The sequence below is a fragment of the Balaenoptera musculus genome, chromosome 5 (assembly GCF_009873245.2).
Source record: "Balaenoptera musculus isolate JJ_BM4_2016_0621 chromosome 5, mBalMus1.pri.v3, whole genome shotgun sequence".
NCBI lineage: Eukaryota > Metazoa > Chordata > Mammalia > Artiodactyla > Balaenopteridae > Balaenoptera > Balaenoptera musculus.
Genome location: NC_045789.1, coordinates 27,766,932 through 27,784,635, shown reverse-complemented (window position 1 = coordinate 27,784,635; position 17,704 = coordinate 27,766,932). Strand labels below are relative to the sequence as shown.

Sequence of the window (17,704 nt, the reverse complement as noted above, 5' to 3'; positions counted from 1 at the left end):
CTTGACTGCTCTCTGTTTGGTTTTAGATTGAATCCAAGCAGGTGTTTCAAAACCTGCGTCAGATAGCATTACCTGTCACTGGGAAGCTAGATCTTTCGGGGGAGGTGGCAGAGAGGGTTTCATCCTGAGATTTCACTATCAATGAAAAACATCTTTTGGGAGATATAACACTCTTTAAGCTTCTCCAATGAAAGTGTGCAATGTGAAAGCTTATTGTTATTTTTGAAGGGAGTGTGTAGGGATTTAACTCCCATGACTGTCTTGAACACCACTCCAGTTGTGAGAATTCAGTCAGAACCTCAAAGAGGCATTAGCTACCCGTGTAAGCGTATGGAGTGTCATTTTAATGTTCTGTATCTTTGCCGTGCCTCCACCTTCTTTGATGAAAAAGTCTATTTTAAAATTTGTAAGAAAATATTTAACATAATAAGATGATGAGTCAGAGGTTTGAAAAAGCTAAAAAGGGAAGATGTAGTTAAATAATGCACCTTTTTTATTTTTTAGCTACATCTGACTCACGACATATATAATGTATTTGGCTAAGTTCAAAGTTTTCTCTTACAAAGAGAGTTTTATGAAACAACTCTTCTTCAGACTGTTTTTTACTTCAATTATAGTAGCAGGTTTTGGAGTTTAAATTATTAACAACCTCTGAGTGAACTTTTATCCAAATGACTGCAAGTCGCAAAGAGAACAGTCCTCTTTCACCAAGTACCTTTTGTGCTGGAGTGAGACCCGTCCTTTTCTATTTTTCCCCTTTATGTCTCTCTTTGAAGAAAGATGTGTGATTTGTAAAGTAATGAAAGTATGTATCAGTTAATGAAAACCGCTATATTGAGCTCACAATGCAAACTGGAATTGCTTCAGGGTAAGCTTCACATACCTGCATTAAAGCAGGGAAAAAAGTAAATTTCAGAAGTCAAGATTGCTGTAGGAGTATCATGTAGCAGTTAAATCGACCATCAGGGGTGACCTAATCTTATTTTTCCCCCTTTGTCAAGGAGCTGTAATTTTCATTTAGGCAGCCTTTTCCAGTTTTAACTCCACTGGACACTCCAAAACGGGGCACTTATTCCATCAACCTAGTTATTGATTTCACCATATGTTATTTTATTTTATTTTATTTTTTGTTATTTTTATTGTAATGTTTTTGGAGAGTGCGTGGGAGACTGTCACCTCCACAGACTTAAGGTGAATGGGTGAGAGAGTAATTCTGAGTGCCAAAACCCTGAAGAATTTATGTAGTTTAATCAACAAAAGAAAGTTAAGAGAGAAACCTATTTTCTCTCGAAAAATCAGTAAGAATAATGAAATAATCGTTGTTTCAAGAGTGGGAAAAACTTTTTTTCCCCCTAGATCTGGCGAATAGCGGGATAAATTTGAAGAAGTCCATCCCACCCCCGCACGCGCGCCCCCCATTCTTTCCAGACAGAGCGGTTGCAAATCCCAGCCTGAGTCCGCCCTGGGAGCCTTAGGGCACCTTCCTCTTTGCTCTGTGTGTGTGTGTGTGAGAGTGTGTGTGTGTGTGTGTGTGTGTGTGTCTAGCTCTCGCTCTTTCCTTCAGTCTGTGCCTCTGTGTGTGTGTGACAGAGAGAGAGAGAGAGAGAGAGCGCGAGAGGAGAGAGAGAGAGAGCGAGAAAGAGAGCGAGAGAGAGAGAGAGAGAGAGAGAGAGAGCAAGAGAGCGAGCTGTGAGCTGTGCTGCCGCCGCCGCTGCCCTTTGATCCCGACATTAGTGTTAGGGGCTCGGAGACACAGAGCGCGGCCATAGACACCGACGCACCGGCACTCATTTATTTATACCTCCCATCACACACGCGAGCATAGGACACACACACACTCACACCTATTAGATCCTTTTCCATTGAAGAATATTACGCTCGGGGACAAGCCAGGTGCACGACCAAAAAATTAAAAAAAAAAAAAAAAAAGGAAAAAAAAAAAAAAGAAAGGAAAGAAAAGAAGAAAACCCCTCTTCTGGCTCCAGGAAACAAGCTTCAACCCATTGCACACACCGGAGAGAAGGGGTTTCCCCCTGCCCGCCCGCGCGCCCCCCAACTACCTCCCCTCTCCTGCCAGTGTCTGCCTCTCTGCCCCCACGGGGGTTTATTTGATCTCACATTAACCAAGGAGGAGAATGTGAGAAAAGGGGGAAAATGCCCAGGAGGAAGCAGGAGCAGCCCAAGCGCCTTCCCTCACGTAAGTCATCCCTTCTCCACCTCCTCTCGTGCCATTTTCTCGCCCTCCCTCTCCTCTTTCCCCTCCGCAGCCTCCTCCGTTGTTTTCTGCATTAGTTTAGGGTTACAGAGGTGAAACTGACAAAGACACAGCCCGGGTTACTCCTCGTTTAGGTCGGTGCTGAGGCAGCCATGTTGGTGATGGTCAGCCCCGTGCCCTTTCTATTCTCTCTCTCTTTTTCTTTCTTTCTCTCACCCCCCCCCTTTTTTTTTCCTTGAGATCGGGCTTTTTTCCCTTTTCCCTCCCCCTCCCCCTCCTCACTCCGGGTTGCTGGGGGGAGGGGGCAAAAGAAGGGAGGAGGGGAGTAGTGTGGATGCCGGGGTTTTTTTTAATCGCGGGTGGAGGGGAGGTGGGAGAGGTTGGAATCTTTTTAAACAAGAAATTCCTTGCGGATCCCGGTGCCTGAGGGTGCGGGGGTCGGGGCGCGCGGAGGGCTGGGGGCCGTGACATGGCGTTTGGGGGTGTCGGGGCGAGGGCGCGCGGCCGCCTGCCGAGTACGGGATCCAGGGAGAGGTCCGTCTCCGGCTAAAGGTTGCGCCGGGGCTGGTCGGGCCCGGAGCCGCCGGCGGCAGCGGCGGCGGCAGGAGCAGGAGGCGGAGGTGGAGGAGGCGGCGGCGGAGGAGGGGAGTCGGGGGCGGGCGAGGCGGGAGCGGCTGGGAGGGTGTGGGGGCACCGCACACAAACATACGGGTACACACGCGCCGCCGGGCGGCTGCTCCCGGGGCGCCGGGGCGAGGGGGCGCGCCGGGGCGCGGGGGGCGCGGGGCGGCCGGGCTGGGGGCGAGGCCCGGCAGCGGCGGGCGGATGTGGGGTGCGGGAGCTGCGCCGAGGCGGAGGCAGGAGGCAGGGCGGCTCGCGGCGCGCGAGGTCCCTGCAGAGCCGAGGGGAGGGAGGAGCAGGGCTCCTGGCCGCAATAAAATGCGGGGTCAGTCGGAGCAGACGGAGCCGGGCGAGACTCGGGCTCTCAGACCCCCCTCCCCGGCGAGCCTGAGCAGAGTCCAGGACTAAAGTGCATCACAGCCCTCCCCGGCTGCAGCCACACACCAACTGGAGACACACACCGCCGGCACGGCCCGGTCCCCTTCCCCTCCTCCACCCGCGCCCCTGGTCCCTCTCCGCCCTCCCTCCGGCTTTTCTTTGCGAGACTCTTAACTTTTCCCCCACTCCCTCTCCAGCTCACACCCCCCCCCCCCACCCCAATCTTTCTCCGCTTTGAGTGTTCCGAGATGCTGCTAAAGCTAAAAGTGAAGGAGAAAGAAGCAACTAAAAATATCCCCCGGGGCCGCCCGGCTCCTTGAATGCAGGGAGGAGGGGGCAGGGGAGAAGGCGTGGGGCGGGGTGACGGGGAGGAGGGGACGCCGGAGGCGCCGGAGGGAGGGGTCGGGGGAGACGGAGGGTCAATTTCTCTTCTCTCCCCCCGCACTGCTCCTCTCTCCGGGCGGTTTGGCGCTGCTTGGAGCCCGATCCTGCAAAACCCGGGCTGGGGGCGGGAGCGGAGCCGGAGCGCCCGCCCGCCCGGGTGTCAGGCCGACGTGGTCGGTCACCTGAAGTTCACGGAGGGTGGGGGAAGGGTTAAGGTTATGGTGTCTCGGGCTGGGGTTGTGTGTGAGCGTGTGCGTTTCCGCTGCAGACAGGCAGCGCGATCGATCTCCCCCTCGCGAAATCTCCGCGGCAGTGCCTGCCCGGGGGACGGGCAGGGGGCGCGGGTAGCTCGGGCCGGGCGCCCCCGTGCCTCCGTGTCACCCGGGCCGCGGCCGAAGTGGCGAGCAAGGGCACTCGCAGGCAGCCCGCTCCGCAAACATTCCTCTTTCTTTCCCCTTCCCGGTACGCAGGAGTCGACGCACAGGGCTTGGGTTGTGCTTTTTTTCCCCTTCCTTTAAAAAAAAAAAAAAAAATGCCCCTGTGCAGTCCTTTCTTCGCCTGCCCGCTAGAGGTTCTGAGGATAATATCACATATGTAATATATATGCACATAAAATCATTCGCAGGCGGCTGGGTGTGTAGGGAAATTTTGTGCGAGGAAGGAGAAGGCGGCGGAGTCGGGGCGGGCGAGTTGGGAGGCTCCGCGCTGCGATTCACAGAAAACTCGCAGCAGTTGGTGGAAGTGTGTGCGTGCACATGGCCGGCCGGCCGCAGTTCCCAGCTCTTTTCGGGGGCGTTTGGGGGCAGGGAGAGGAGGCAGGAATCCTGGGGGGGCGTCGGGGGAGGCTTGCCCTGCTCGGACAAAATGGGCTTCAGTGTTCTCTGCGAACTTGCCCTTAGATGGCAACTTTGGGCGCTGATGAGCTTGTGTGCGAAAACCAGGGCGGTGAGGTTATTTGGTCATTTTCCTTTCTTCTTAAAAAAAAAATCTTGGCGGGGTGAGAGGGAGGGTAGGAGGGGAGAAGGGATTTATCTGCTCGGTTGTGACGGAGATGGAACGCCTTCCCTCCCGTTGTGGGTAGTGCAGTCGGGCAGCTGCAGCCTGCCCTGCTGGTGACCTTGACCCTGACCTCGTGCGACTACCCTCTCCGTCTGAGAGGAAATTCAGGCTCCATTTTAGCTCGTGTGTTTTGGTGGGCCTCTCCAGTGCGCTGGGGCCTGGTGATTAAGTTGTATTTTGAGAGTGGGCTCTCCCACCCTGTTCTCTAATTGAATACTGTTATCCACTCAAGTTAAAAAAAAAAAAAAGAAAGAAAGAAAGAAAAAATCAACTCCTTCTCTCAGTCACATAAAGCCACTTTTACTGAAGTAAAAAGCAATTACCTTTTGGAAGCACCGTAAAAGTCCCTCCAGTTTTTAAAGAGAAGCCTAATTTGCGAAGCTTTCTCCACTTACCTTTGGTTTGAATGGACTTTTGTGGATGTGTGCTGCCTGTTTTAAGCATGGTTTACACATGTTTTGTGAGTAGTTTGCATTTGAGCTAAGAGCAATTTCTGGGCAAATGGTGTATTTTGCAATTCAGACACAGAAACCCAAGGCTTGCTAAGTGCTGAGTGAGTCTTGAAAGAACTTGCAGTGGGGTGGACTTTGGTCAAATTAGTGTTAATTTGTATTTAATGTAGAATATAATTGTAGCCCTAAATTCCAGTTTTAATGCTAAGTTCTTTGTTTATTTGTGTGTTTATTTGTGTGGGGGGGGCAGCCGGATTTTTCTTTCCCTGGAGAACCGTTTTGTATCAAAGTTAAAATATAGAGAGTTGGGAGTTGATTGCTCTAATAGACTGTCATCCTGAGTTTTTAAGAAGTTATACAGGGGCTGACTTAACATTTCTCCATAAAAGAAAGGAGTGATATGAGTGGTTTTCAGGGTGGGAAAGGTCAGAGGGGGGATGAGATGGGGAGGATTGCTTTTGAAACCGAAAAGCCTTCTGAGTAAATACAAGTGCTTAAGAGCCACTATTGATGTAACGTTTTTAGAATTTAGAGAACCTGTAAACACATTTAAGAAGTTCAAATTAGAATACAAGAAAAGAAACTTGTGATAACTGCATCTCTAGAAAATTTAAGATGCTTTCCACTTCCTCTTAGGTCCCCCCCCCCATTGCCTGTGTACCCTTCCCCCCATAAACCATTGCTGCTAATAAACTCTTTCTATGTGTTATTAAATATGATACTAGCCAGCCACAGTGGGGAATCTCCAAAGCCCACAGTCCTCCCACCCTATAGCACAGACACCAGGGAACCTGGAAGTTCCACCCTCCAGTAGATTAGTCCTGGAAATCCAGACTAGCACTTGGTATTATCTGATACCAAGTCTGGGGTGAGCCTCAGCCCCTGGCACGGAGTCCCAGCAATTCCCCAGGCTGGGCTTCGTTCTGCTAAGGTTTCCTAGCTCCTTCTGTTCAACTAGACACCCATGGGACTGTTCAGTACCGAATTAGCTTTGGGGATGGGCGAGCCTTTAACCTGACACTACTAACCTAAGCGTTAGATTTCTGATTTAAAATTCTACACAGTCCTTTCCTCCTGGGCCTCTGAAGTAAGTGTGTGTGTGTGTGTGTGTGTTTGTTTTTGTTATGTGGGCCTCATACATATGCAGAAAAACAAATGGACTGTCCTATAGAATTGAATGGTGATCCTATTGGCTGCAAATCAAAAAGGCGAGCTGCACTAGCTTTCAGAGGTGACCCCCAACCAAGGGTGTTAAACCTAAACTATTTTTGAGAAGTGGATTTCAAAATTATTATTCAAAATAAAGCCTTTATTTCTTGGCCTAGAGCAGTAATTATCATTTTGGGATTTACATACGACTCTGCTGCAGCTGATGGCTCTTTTACAAAAGTTCTTTCCATTAACAGGGTCCAATACCATGTTCCAAAAAAATGTCCTAGAGGTCCTTGGAGCTATACCATGTGCTTATCTTTAGCAGAATCCCGAACTGCAGAGTTTAAAAATGTTTGTCAGCCTGAGAAAGAGGAAGAGAGGGAAACTGATACCGTGACTGTTTGCCAGGCCTGGGGCTCAGCCCTTTGTGAACATCATTCCATTTGGGATCACAAACTGGAGAGGGAAAGGGGTGTGTTTGTTGCATCTGTAAAACCTTTGACCATTGGTGCCATCAGCACTTTTAAGATTTCCTCATTAGCTTCAACTTACCCCTAAACGGGTATGAGTTTAGATTCTCTTCTGTTTATCATTGGAAAGCTGCCCGATGCCTATTCCCGAGGGGGACCACAAAGGAAAAGTTCATAAAACAGTTGTTTTGTTATTCCAGTATTTTCACTGTTTACTCAGTTGTGGGTCAAGACCAGAACAGGTTATTGTGTTCATCATGAACAAAACTTTAAAAATTCTTTCTTGCTTTCTAGTAAAATTGGGAAACAAAATGACTGAAAAGCAACAGGATCCCTTATTTTTATATTTTTACGGGTCTTTATATGTCTGTTGAAAGATAGAAGGTAGAAGATTGAACTCTTTCCCTTACTTATTCTTATTAAATTTTTTCAGTGAACAGACAGTACCTCCTGACTAGGACAGGGACCATGGGGAAATTTTTAAAATCTGAAATAGAAAACTATTTCACTTCGGATGATTCTGGGGTACCACAAAGCAGGCTTGCTTGATGCTGGGCGAAAATGCCTATCTGTTCTCCTTAAAGAAATCCATGTATTCCTAATACAGTAAGTAGGGTCCACTGAGCTTTGCTGTTAAAATAAGGAAGATAGCTCAAAATCGCATTCCTTCTAATGCTGCAAAATAGTTTCTAATAAAAAAAAATTGATTTTTAATTTGTCTACGTGTTGCCATCTCGTTCTGGGGATGACACAGCTGGTGTGAATTGACAAGTCTCCTGCACCAAGTGTTAATAAATCACGTTGGGGAAGTATAAATTGGACAGCTTTTGGCCAGTGTTAGAGCTTGCTGTGCATTTGAGTTTTTAGAGTCTTTGAATGGCCTGTTAGGAGAGTTCCTAGGGAGGTGTGGAAAGTCTTGATCTAGCGAGGCTTATCAAATTAGATGGACAAAGGCTGTGGAAACAGCCAAGGGATCTTGTTGTACTGATGGAGTAACCAGGCAGGCTTCTCCTGGGGTCACAAGTTGGTTTAAAATACAAGGATTAATTAATTAATGTCAAGATGTCCTTGTAGGAAAGACCAGATTCGAAATGTGTAGGTAAAGCAGTTTATTTAGTAATCCCAGGAGTTCAGATTGTGTCTGAATGATTTCGTTTCCCCAAAGAGAAAAACTCATCCGGTAGCACTAACCCTGGTCACTTCGTGCAAAGTGGTGTCTTTGGACTCAAAAGATGATAAGGTGCGAAGGAAATGATGGTGGAGCCCAGATTGTCAGAGTGGAAAAAGTTCTCTTGGTTTCCGTGACTGGTCAGTCATGCCCTCTGTGAAAGCTGAGGGCAGCTTAGTCCTGGGAGGAGGTTAATATATCCTTTCGCTTTCCTCGTTTGAAGTTGCCTTGCCTCTCCTCCACTCTTCCTTTTTAAATATCTGCTGGAGTATTAGGACAGGAGGACCGAAAAACAAACACAACAGGCTGGAGCTCATCTCTCTATCCTGAGTGATGTGTTAGTAATTTTCTATAATTTAATCAGACTGATCGCAGAACAAGATAATGAGAGTGTGACCTACAAAATAGGACTTTTGGGGGCGTGAAAGGCTTTCTAGCAGAAGGTTTTTACAGGACCACGAGCTTTGTGGTGACGGCGTAGATTTTGACTTTCCTCTTATCCGAAAGAAATCCAGACCAGGCCTAGTGATGGTAAGACATGTGGGGGTTTTTTGTTTTGGTTTTTTTTTTTTCCATCAGATTTCGTTACTGCTTTGGCCTCAGTAAAGGCACTCTAGAATCACATTTTAGAGATGCAGATTGTCAGTGAAGACACTGTGTCCTGTTTCTTCTCTATTTCCTACTTTCTAGGTGTAGCTCAGTAACGCATACCATCTAGGGCCATGTGTACAAAATACTTTATGGTTTATGGTAGCTGAAATGTCTTTTGTCATATTTTATAAGAAACTAATGTGCAAAGCACAAACCTCAGAAATAGCTAAGAGATTTAGTGGGCTGAAGTTTCTAGCTGCTTTCCCCCTTCTGTTTAGGAGCAAGTTTTGTATTTCTATCCTCCGTCTGTACATTACATTTTTATGATATTAGAGTATAGTATATATGTCTAGATGCTGAAGCAGGGACCTCTCAGATGGCTTTATGATTCCCCAAGGACCCACCTTGGGATAGAATCGCTGTAGTTACAAGGTAGTTTCATAAATTAAAATCAGACTTTGGCTTGATACTAATCTTTAGCTGCATGGGTGCATATTGCTGTTTATTTTATAAAAGTCAGCCTCACTGCCTGTGTACACACACACACACACACACAGACACACACACATACACAGAAGCTGCACTGTAGCTAATTTTATAAAATGTACAGTGATACACGCCCACGGTCTGAAATCAGCATGAGGCCTTTAGCCACTCTGTTTTTCACAGACTGACCCAGAGTTATAGTAAATGCAGCAGATTCTGTGTGCCTAAAAAGGATATTGTTTCCAGCCTCCCATTCCCTTCTTGTTAAAAAACCTCTACCACTGAAGCTCTCTCGAGTTCTTAAATGACTAAGGCTTAGGTACTCTTGCTTCTGTTTTTAAGAAATTCCAAATTCAGCCAAGTTCTATCTCCCAGCAAGGAAGGAATGCGTGGACCTTCTCCGAGGCTTGGGCCTGAAAAAGCCAACCCCAAAATAATCCCTCTCTCTCTCTCTCCCTCTTTCCTGTAATTTCTCCATGGGTCAGAAAAGTGGTTAGAGCCCCATTAGAAGTGAGTTGCGAAGGGAAAAAGATGAGGGCTGAGAGAAATGTGCATCTCTGGATGAATTGTTTTGAGTGCTCTGAAGAGGTTGGCTTTCAAAGGGGAATGGAGAAGCCCAGGGAAGATGGTCTTTTCCATGACTGATCAGCAGCAGTCTGCTTATCTGTGCTTTCGAAACAAGCTACTGTACTTGAGGAGGGTGATAGATTTTTCTGAAGTTACATAGTGCCAGTGTCTTGGGTTGTCTGGTGGTATATTTTATTTATTTATTTACTTACTTATTTTTATTATTATCGGAGTATAATTGCTTTACAATTTTGTGTTAGTTTCTGCTGTACAGTAAAGTGAATCAGTTATATGTATACCCATATCCCCTCCCTTTTGGCCCTCCCTCCTACCCACCCCCCATCCCATCCATCTAGGTCGTCACAGAACACTGGGCTGAGCTTCCTGTGCTTTATAGCATGTTCCAACTAGCTATCTATTTTACGCATGGTAGTGTATATGTGTCATTCCTAATCTCCCAATTCGTCCCACCCTCCCCTTCCCCCCTCTGTGTCCACATGTCCGTTCTCTACGTCTGTGTCTCTGTTCCTGCCCTACAAATAGGTTCATCTGTACCATTTTCCTAGATTCCACATATATGCGTTAATATATGATATTTGTTTTTCTCTTTCTGCCTTACTTCACTCTGTATGACAGACTCTAGGTCCACCCACATCTGTACAAATGACCCAATTTCGTTCCTTTTTATGGCTGAGTAATATTCCATTGTATATATGTACCACATCTTCTTTATCCATTCATCTATCGTGGGACATTTAGGTTGCTTCCATATCTTGGCTATTGTAAATAGTGCTGCAGTGAACATTGTGGTACATGTATCTTTTTGAATTATGGTTTTCTCAGGGTATATGCCCAGTAGTGGGATTGCTGGGTCGTATGGTAGTTCTATTTTTAGTTTTTTAAGGAACCTCCATACTGTTCTCCATAGTGGCTGTATCAATTTACATTCCCACCAAGAGTGTATGAGGGTTCCCTTTTCTCCACACCCTCTCCAACATCTATCGTTTGTAGATTTTTGATGATGGCCATTCTGACTGGTGTGAGGTGATACCTCATTGTAGTTTTGATTTGCATTTCTCTAATGATTAGTGATGTTGAGCATTCTTTCATGTGTTTGTTGGCAATCTGTATATCTTCTTTGGAGAAATGTCTATTTAGATCTTCGGCCCATTTTTGGTTTGGGTTGTTTGTTTTTTTGATATTGAGCTGCATGAGCTGCTTGTAAATTTTGGAGATTAATCCTTTGTCCGTTGCTTTATTTGCAAATATTTTCTCCCTTTCTGAGGGTCGTCTTTTTGTCTTGCTTATGGTTTCCTTTGGTGGTGTATTTTTAAAAGTTTTTGTTGTTGTTTTGTAACAAGAGAGAAAATATCATGTGATTTTTGCCCTCTTTTCACTATGTCTACTGTATACTGTACATCTTAAGTAAAAAACGGTGACCGTACATGCTTTTTAAGGTCATAGAGTAGTGGTCCAGTGTACAGGCTCTGGTGCCAAGCTGTTTAGATCTGAGCTCTGACACTAACTAGCTGTGTGACCTTGGGCAAATTACTTAACTTCCCTGTTCTCTGGTTTCCTCATCTTTCAATAGTGATAACAGTCCCTATATCATAGGGATATTGTATGGATTAATTGAATACCTATATAAATGTCAATATTATGTACACACACAAAGCCATACCTAATTAGTGGCTGCTTTGTAGAAAGAGCTCAAGAAAGATTAGCTATTATGAAGTATATGAAATGTTTCCATTTGCTTAGTGTGTGATTACACTATAGGCATATCTGACTCAGAACTTTTTGGTGATGTCTGTGTTTATTATTATTTTTAAAACTTTTCCATGTATCTCATAGAGTAAATAATAGGATATGGTAAAATTCTTTTATAAGGCTGTATAATAGGGCTTGACAAGTACTTGTTTCATAGGCCAACAATATTACTTTAGGCTTTTACTAGAGGAAAAAGTTCCTCTGTGTGTATGATTTGACCTGAATTATATCTAAATTGTGTAATAATCATATGAATTTTGACTGGGTTTTACTGTAAAGTGATGATAGTAAATCCACAGTCCCAGACTTACACTGAGATTCAAATGAGAAAATAAGTGTTTAATAAAAGTTTATTTATTCATTAATTTACCAGTCAATCCACTGATTAAAATTACCCAGGGGAAATTTCTATTGGGTTTTCCATGTGTTACATAGGTAATAGTTCAAATTTTGCGCAGAAAGAAGGAAAGACAGGGTCTGCTGTTTCTAATTGCAGGGGACCAAACCAAGAGAACATTAGATGATTTAGGGTTTTTTTAAAATTTTAATTTTATATTGGAGCATAGTTGATTAACAATGTTGTGTTAGGTCCAGGTGTACAGCAAAGTGATTCCGTTACACATATACATGTATCTATTTTTCAAGAATTTTAAAAGAAGGATTGGGGTATGTGTGTGCTGTATGTGTGTGTTGTGTGTGTCTTATGGATGATATTAGAAGTCACAAGCTAGTGGCCTACTGATATGTTTTGCCCCATACAGTATGTTTAAAAACTCGAGACAGCATTTGGAAATGGTCGGTTTCACATACAAATCCAGATTTCCAGCTTCTTCTGAAAACTTGGACGAGCAAGCGGCACCAGGCCACCTCCCCACATGGCAGCAATCTGCTGCAGTCGGTGACGGCTGTCTCCCTTCCCTGGCATGTGCTCGCCAGTCTGCCACAGTTCCTGCCCCTGGGCTGCCGTGTCCCCGTCTGCATGTACATCTGCCCACCCCCCTGAAGTGTCTTATCTCCCGGCCCCCACAGGCCGGAGTTTGGATTAGAAACTGTTCTATATTCCCCGATATTCTGTAATCTTTTAATTCATCACTGAAGCTAGGGTACGATAAACCACATCCTATGGAAGTATCAGGAATCTGTCTAGGATCGGGATTAAGATCCTGGTACTAGATGCGTGAGCTCCATCCTGGCTGTCCCACATTTTGGCTGTGACCTTGGCAAGTTTCTGCACTTTGCCTGTTTTCTCATCTGTAAATTGGGAAAACGTTGTAGGTCCTATGGGGACAAAGTGAGTTCATCCATGTAGATATTTTGATTCGTGTCTGGCACATAGTATGTGCACAATAAATGCTGGCCACATTAAGACACTCGAGGTGTGAATTTCTTTCTTTTTTTTTTGTGAATTTCTTTCAACTAAAGATCTCAGTACGATTGCTTTAACTGTGCTGTGTAATCAGTCAATGACAACTGTTGTTGCCTATCAGTTTCAGATCATCATCAGCCAACCCAGTGGTTCTCTACCCTGGTAGCCCATTATAATCACCTGGGAGATTTTAAAAATGCAAACACCCCCCGAGATTTAAATTTAATTGGCCCAGAGTGGAGTCTGGGCATGGACATCCTTTAAAAGCTCCCCAGGTGATACAAATGGATAGCAAGAGTTGAGGACCCTTGAACTAACCAGAACTCCCCCTCTGGGCTGATGCCATGTCAGCCAAAAATAAAGGCATGATTTTGAGTCTGGGCAGCTTATTGATGAGAATCTGTTAAACTCTTAAAACCTTTAAAAATAGCTCATGGATCTGAGTAATTGACTCCAACTCCTCCAGATCAGAAATCAGAGGTTCAGGGAAGGACCTGTACTAAGCAGGAGACACAGATTCCAGTCTTCTCTGTCACCTTCTCCCACCACAAGCACTAGGGTTTCTCACTAGCGTTGTGACCTTGGGTGAGTCACTTGACCTCTCTGTACTTGCGGAGTGCCGTCTTGTAAAATGGATAACAGTACATTAACCACACCTTCTCTTTATAGAATGCTTACTGTCCACAAAACATTTTCGTCGATACCATCTGCCTGTGAGGCAGGCAGGGAAGAGCCCTTCCTCTTACCAATTGGACAGACGTGGAAACTGGGCCACAGGGAGGAAGAAACTAGCTTGAGAGGTCACCGGAGCGAGTACTATAAAAGGCTGGAGCCCTGTGAAGGGCGGGTATCTGGGCTCAGAGCTGCTCTGAGGTCTGTGAAACCTTCACGGGGTCTCAAGCTTGAAGGATACGCCTTCACCACCTGCACCTCTTCTCAGACCCTGCACTGCAGGAGGCCCCCTAGGTGCTGATGGAACACATACGTTGCCCTGTGATTCACAAAAACTTGTGCCACCAGTTGTATTTCTTTTCTCAAAGATTTATTTTGACCTTAGACTAAGCAGAGGGTCATGCGTCATAGAATAGAGTCACATGCAGTGATGTACTTTCTGGGGTCTGAATTATGTGCTCCATATGGAAAACACTGCCTTCATGTAATGGCCTAGAATAGTGAGTTGTTTTCTATTCTGTGCTTGTTTGGCCCTACTTGTTAACCCAACAATCCTCTCTGGATCATGAAACACAGCTGTATTTGGAAGGAAACAAAGTGTGGGACACCCTATGCTTCAGGAAATATTCCGGAAATGTGCTATATGATTTCTCCCTTCTAGGGGAAAGCAAACCTCCAATAATAACTTACTGGGTTTTAATCTGACCTTAAGAAAGAGGGAAATCAAATTATAGTGAGCTGCTTTCTGACATTTATAGAAAGAGAGGCATTTCATAATCTAGAAGTAGGGTTTGGGTTGGCTGGATGACTAGATCACAGAAGTGCTGTGTACCAGTGGCTACTCAAATACATGTTGATAGATGAGAAATATATACAAAAGAGAAGAAAAGAATACATGTATTTTATTTTATTTTTTTTCCTTTCTTTTTTTATTAATTTTTATTGGAGTATAGTTGCTTTACAATGTTGTGTTAGTTTCTGCTGTACAGCAAAGTGCATCCGCTATACGTATACATATATCCCTTCTTTTATTGGGTTTCCTTCCCATTTAGGTCACCACAGAGCATTGAGTAGAGTTCCCTGTGCTATAGAGTAGGTTCTTATTAGTCATCTATTTTATACATAGTAGAGAGTACACGTATTTTAAATATGATTTGTGTACTCCATGAGACTGGAACCATGGAAATCACAGATACTAACTGTTTATTAATTTATTCTTCAAAATCTATATTGGCTTTTAATGACAAAAGGAGTGCATGTTTAGTATAAATAATTAAAGCAATGTAGGAATATTTATAGTAAGATGTGAAAGTCTCGTTTCCCAACTTACACCCCCAGAGATAACTGCTATTAATCAGCAAGCAATATTTAAAATTCAGCCATCATTTGAAAAATGGATGCATTTCAGCAGAGTTGGCTAAATTAATGTAAGTACTGAATTCAGGACAAGGGTGATAACATTGGCCTTGTGAACTGATTAGATCACATGCATCATAGTGAATTCCAGATTGAGTGCCCTGATTTAAAGGGGGACATTGATAAACTACTCACCAGAAGGGAGGCAACTAGAATGTTGTAGGCTCTTGAAATCATCATGTGAGGAATTAACTACTGAGGCAATTGGGAGTACTTAATTTGAAGAAAAATGTGAGGGTGGATAAAAATTGTGCATGGTAGCTACATTCAAATATATGAAGTTCTGTCAAGTGAAAAAGGGAGTAAACTTACTCTGAATTGTCATTCATCCTAAATTCTCACCTTGTGTCTGCTAACTGATACTTGATTCATCCATCCATTCATTCATTCATTCAGGCAGCAGTAACTGAGTGCTTCTGTGCCAGGGATTAAGGATCTGTGGAGCTGAATAGAATATGGTCCCGGCTCACAAGGATCTCAGAGCCAAGCAGGCAGAGAAGGAGATGGAAACAAATAACTAAAATTCAGCTTGAAAAGTATTTTCATAGATTTCTGAAATGCTGAGCAGAAAACAGACACTAGGACCCGCAGGGTAGAAGTTATAGGGAAGATAACTTTGGTTTCTTAAGATAAGGGCCTGTTGAATAAATAAAACTGCCCCCAAATGAAACAGAAGATCTTGTGTTTACAAAGAAGCTGGTTCCACCACCTGTCAAGGGTGATTTTTTTAAGGACTGCAAGTAAAGAGGGGGTGAGATGGGGTGCAGAAATGTTGAGAATTCTATCGAGCAAATGCTTCTTTGCTTGGTTTCTCTTATAAAACAGGAAATCTGCTCCTACAGCGGGGAGAAAACATCTTTCAGTATAGTGAATTGAAAGGCTTTTGGGAATAAGGATACATGGATGTCAACACACATTAGAGCAGTGAGGATTTGATCAGCTGAGAGTTGGAGCCCCTGCTTGGTGCTCATTCATTAAGAAAAAGTTTTGAGCATTTACCTGGCTCATAAAAGTTATATAGAACGCAGTCTGTGCTGACAGTTCTTTCAAATGTTGACACAAAACAATCACAGAGGATAAGTGCAAATCAATATACCAACAGGTGCAAGACAATAATATATGAATTAGGTGTGTAAATGTTTGAGGAAACTCAGAGGAAGAGTGACGGATAGAAGATTCTTGGAGAGGATTGGTACCTAAAGCATCCTCAAGGATGTGATGGATTTAGATCTTGAGACGAGAGAAGAACGTTCCAAGCAGAAGAAATAGCATTAGCCAAAAGAGGTTGAAATAAACCAAAAGTAGGCAGGAGACACTAAGGAACTTCGTTGAACCACAGCGGGCATGTTGGTGATGTAAGGATAGGAAGTAGGAAAAATGTAGTGGAGCTGGCCCAGGTGATAAGAGATTATGCTGGTTAAGTTTAGTGTTTTGGATACAGCACAAAATCAACTGTGAAATTCGGTAGTTTTTTCATTGTGCTGTAGATGGAGTTGGAGGATGATGGCCTGAAGGAAGAAATGGCCTTTTTAAGTAGGGAGGGCTGTTGAAAAATCAAAGTGAATGGATGGCAGTGGCTGTGACCGCTGAAAGTGTCCGAGAAGAGACCTGCCCCACTGATGGGTTTCTCTGGGGCCCGTGCTGCAGACCCTCAGCCAGGGCTTAGTCCCTGCCCCTCCTCCAACCACCCCTTCCATACCTCTTTGGTTTCCTTTGGCAAAGAAAGCTCTAATGCAGTGTCTCCCTTTGGAGGTTGCAAAGTATGTGCCATTTACAAAAAATAATATATCTAACATTCATACATATATAATGAAGCATTATGGTTAAATGAACATTAATAAACCTACTGACCAATCTAACAGATTTCAACGCTAGCAAATTTCTCCTGTACTCTTCTCTTGCTACCTGTTCCCATTTTCCTAAATTTTCTGTTGACCATTCCCCTTGCTTTTTCTCTATAGCTTTACCACATTTAGTTTTGCTTGTCTTTGAAATTTATAAAAATGTAAAAGTATTAAAAAGGTGGCAAATAGCACGCATTCGGCACCTTGGATTTTCATCCAACTGTTACCTTTGTGCGATGTATTCATGTTGATGCATTTAGCTGTGGTGCATTCATTTTCACTGCTTCCTAGTATTGTACTGTAGAAACATACCACAGCGTGTGTGGTTTGTTTCTACTTTTTGCTGTTAGAACAGTGGTGCTGTGAACGTGCAAGTACATATCTCTTTGGCCTGAGTGAAAATTTCTCTAAGAAGACACTGGTTCTCAAGTACTTGGGTCTTGGGGCCTCCCAAAAGTTATTGAGGACGTCGAAGAGCTTTTGTGTATATGCATTGTATCCATCTCTATATAGCATAACAGAGATTAAAATTGAGCAATTAAATATTTTTATTGTTAAAAATAATGGTTATAACCCGTTATCTGTTCATTATAAATAGGATATTTTTATGAAAAATACCTTTTTCCAAAAAAATTTAGTGAGAAGAGTGGTATTATTTCATAATTTTACAAATCTCTTTAATGTCTGACAATACAAGATTATCATATCTACTGCTGCATTCAATCAATTGCAGCATGTTGTTTTGGATGGAATATATGAAGAAAATCTGACTTCACACAGATATGTAATAGCCTTTTCAGATAATTACGGCTATTCTTTGGTACTTTGCCAAGACTCAAAAAGAGGGAGCTTCTTAAAGCTATCCCTTAGCTTAGTTCATTGTAATGTGGAATCTGAAACCATTTCCATGAATTTTTTGTATTCAGTTTCATTAAAACCTACTGGTCGGGCTTCCCTGGTGGCGCAGTGGTTGAGAATCTGCCTGCCAATGCAGGGGACACGGGTTCGAGCCCTGGTCTGGGAAGATCCCACATGCCACGGAGCAACTGGGCCCGTGAGCCACAACTACTGAGCCTGCGCGTCTGGAGCCTGT

The 17,704-nt window shown here is 44.1% G+C and overlaps 1 protein-coding gene across 5 annotated transcripts in view; it reads left to right on the top strand.

The window, feature by feature from the left end:
* The first annotated feature begins 1,678 nt into the window (after positions 1 to 1,678).
* ZNF827 (zinc finger protein 827) overlaps positions 1,679 to 17,704 on the top strand; it is a 175,813-nt gene continuing 159,787 nt past the window's right edge. For all 5 annotated transcript variants that reach the window (XM_036853681.1, XM_036853682.1, XM_036853683.1 and 2 more), the window contains exon 1: positions 1,679 to 2,197. In XM_036853681.1, the coding sequence (XP_036709576.1) occupies positions 2,155 to 2,197 (43 nt within the window). In that variant the 5' untranslated portion in view covers positions 1,679 to 2,154. The remainder of the gene's footprint in view (positions 2,198 to 17,704) is intronic.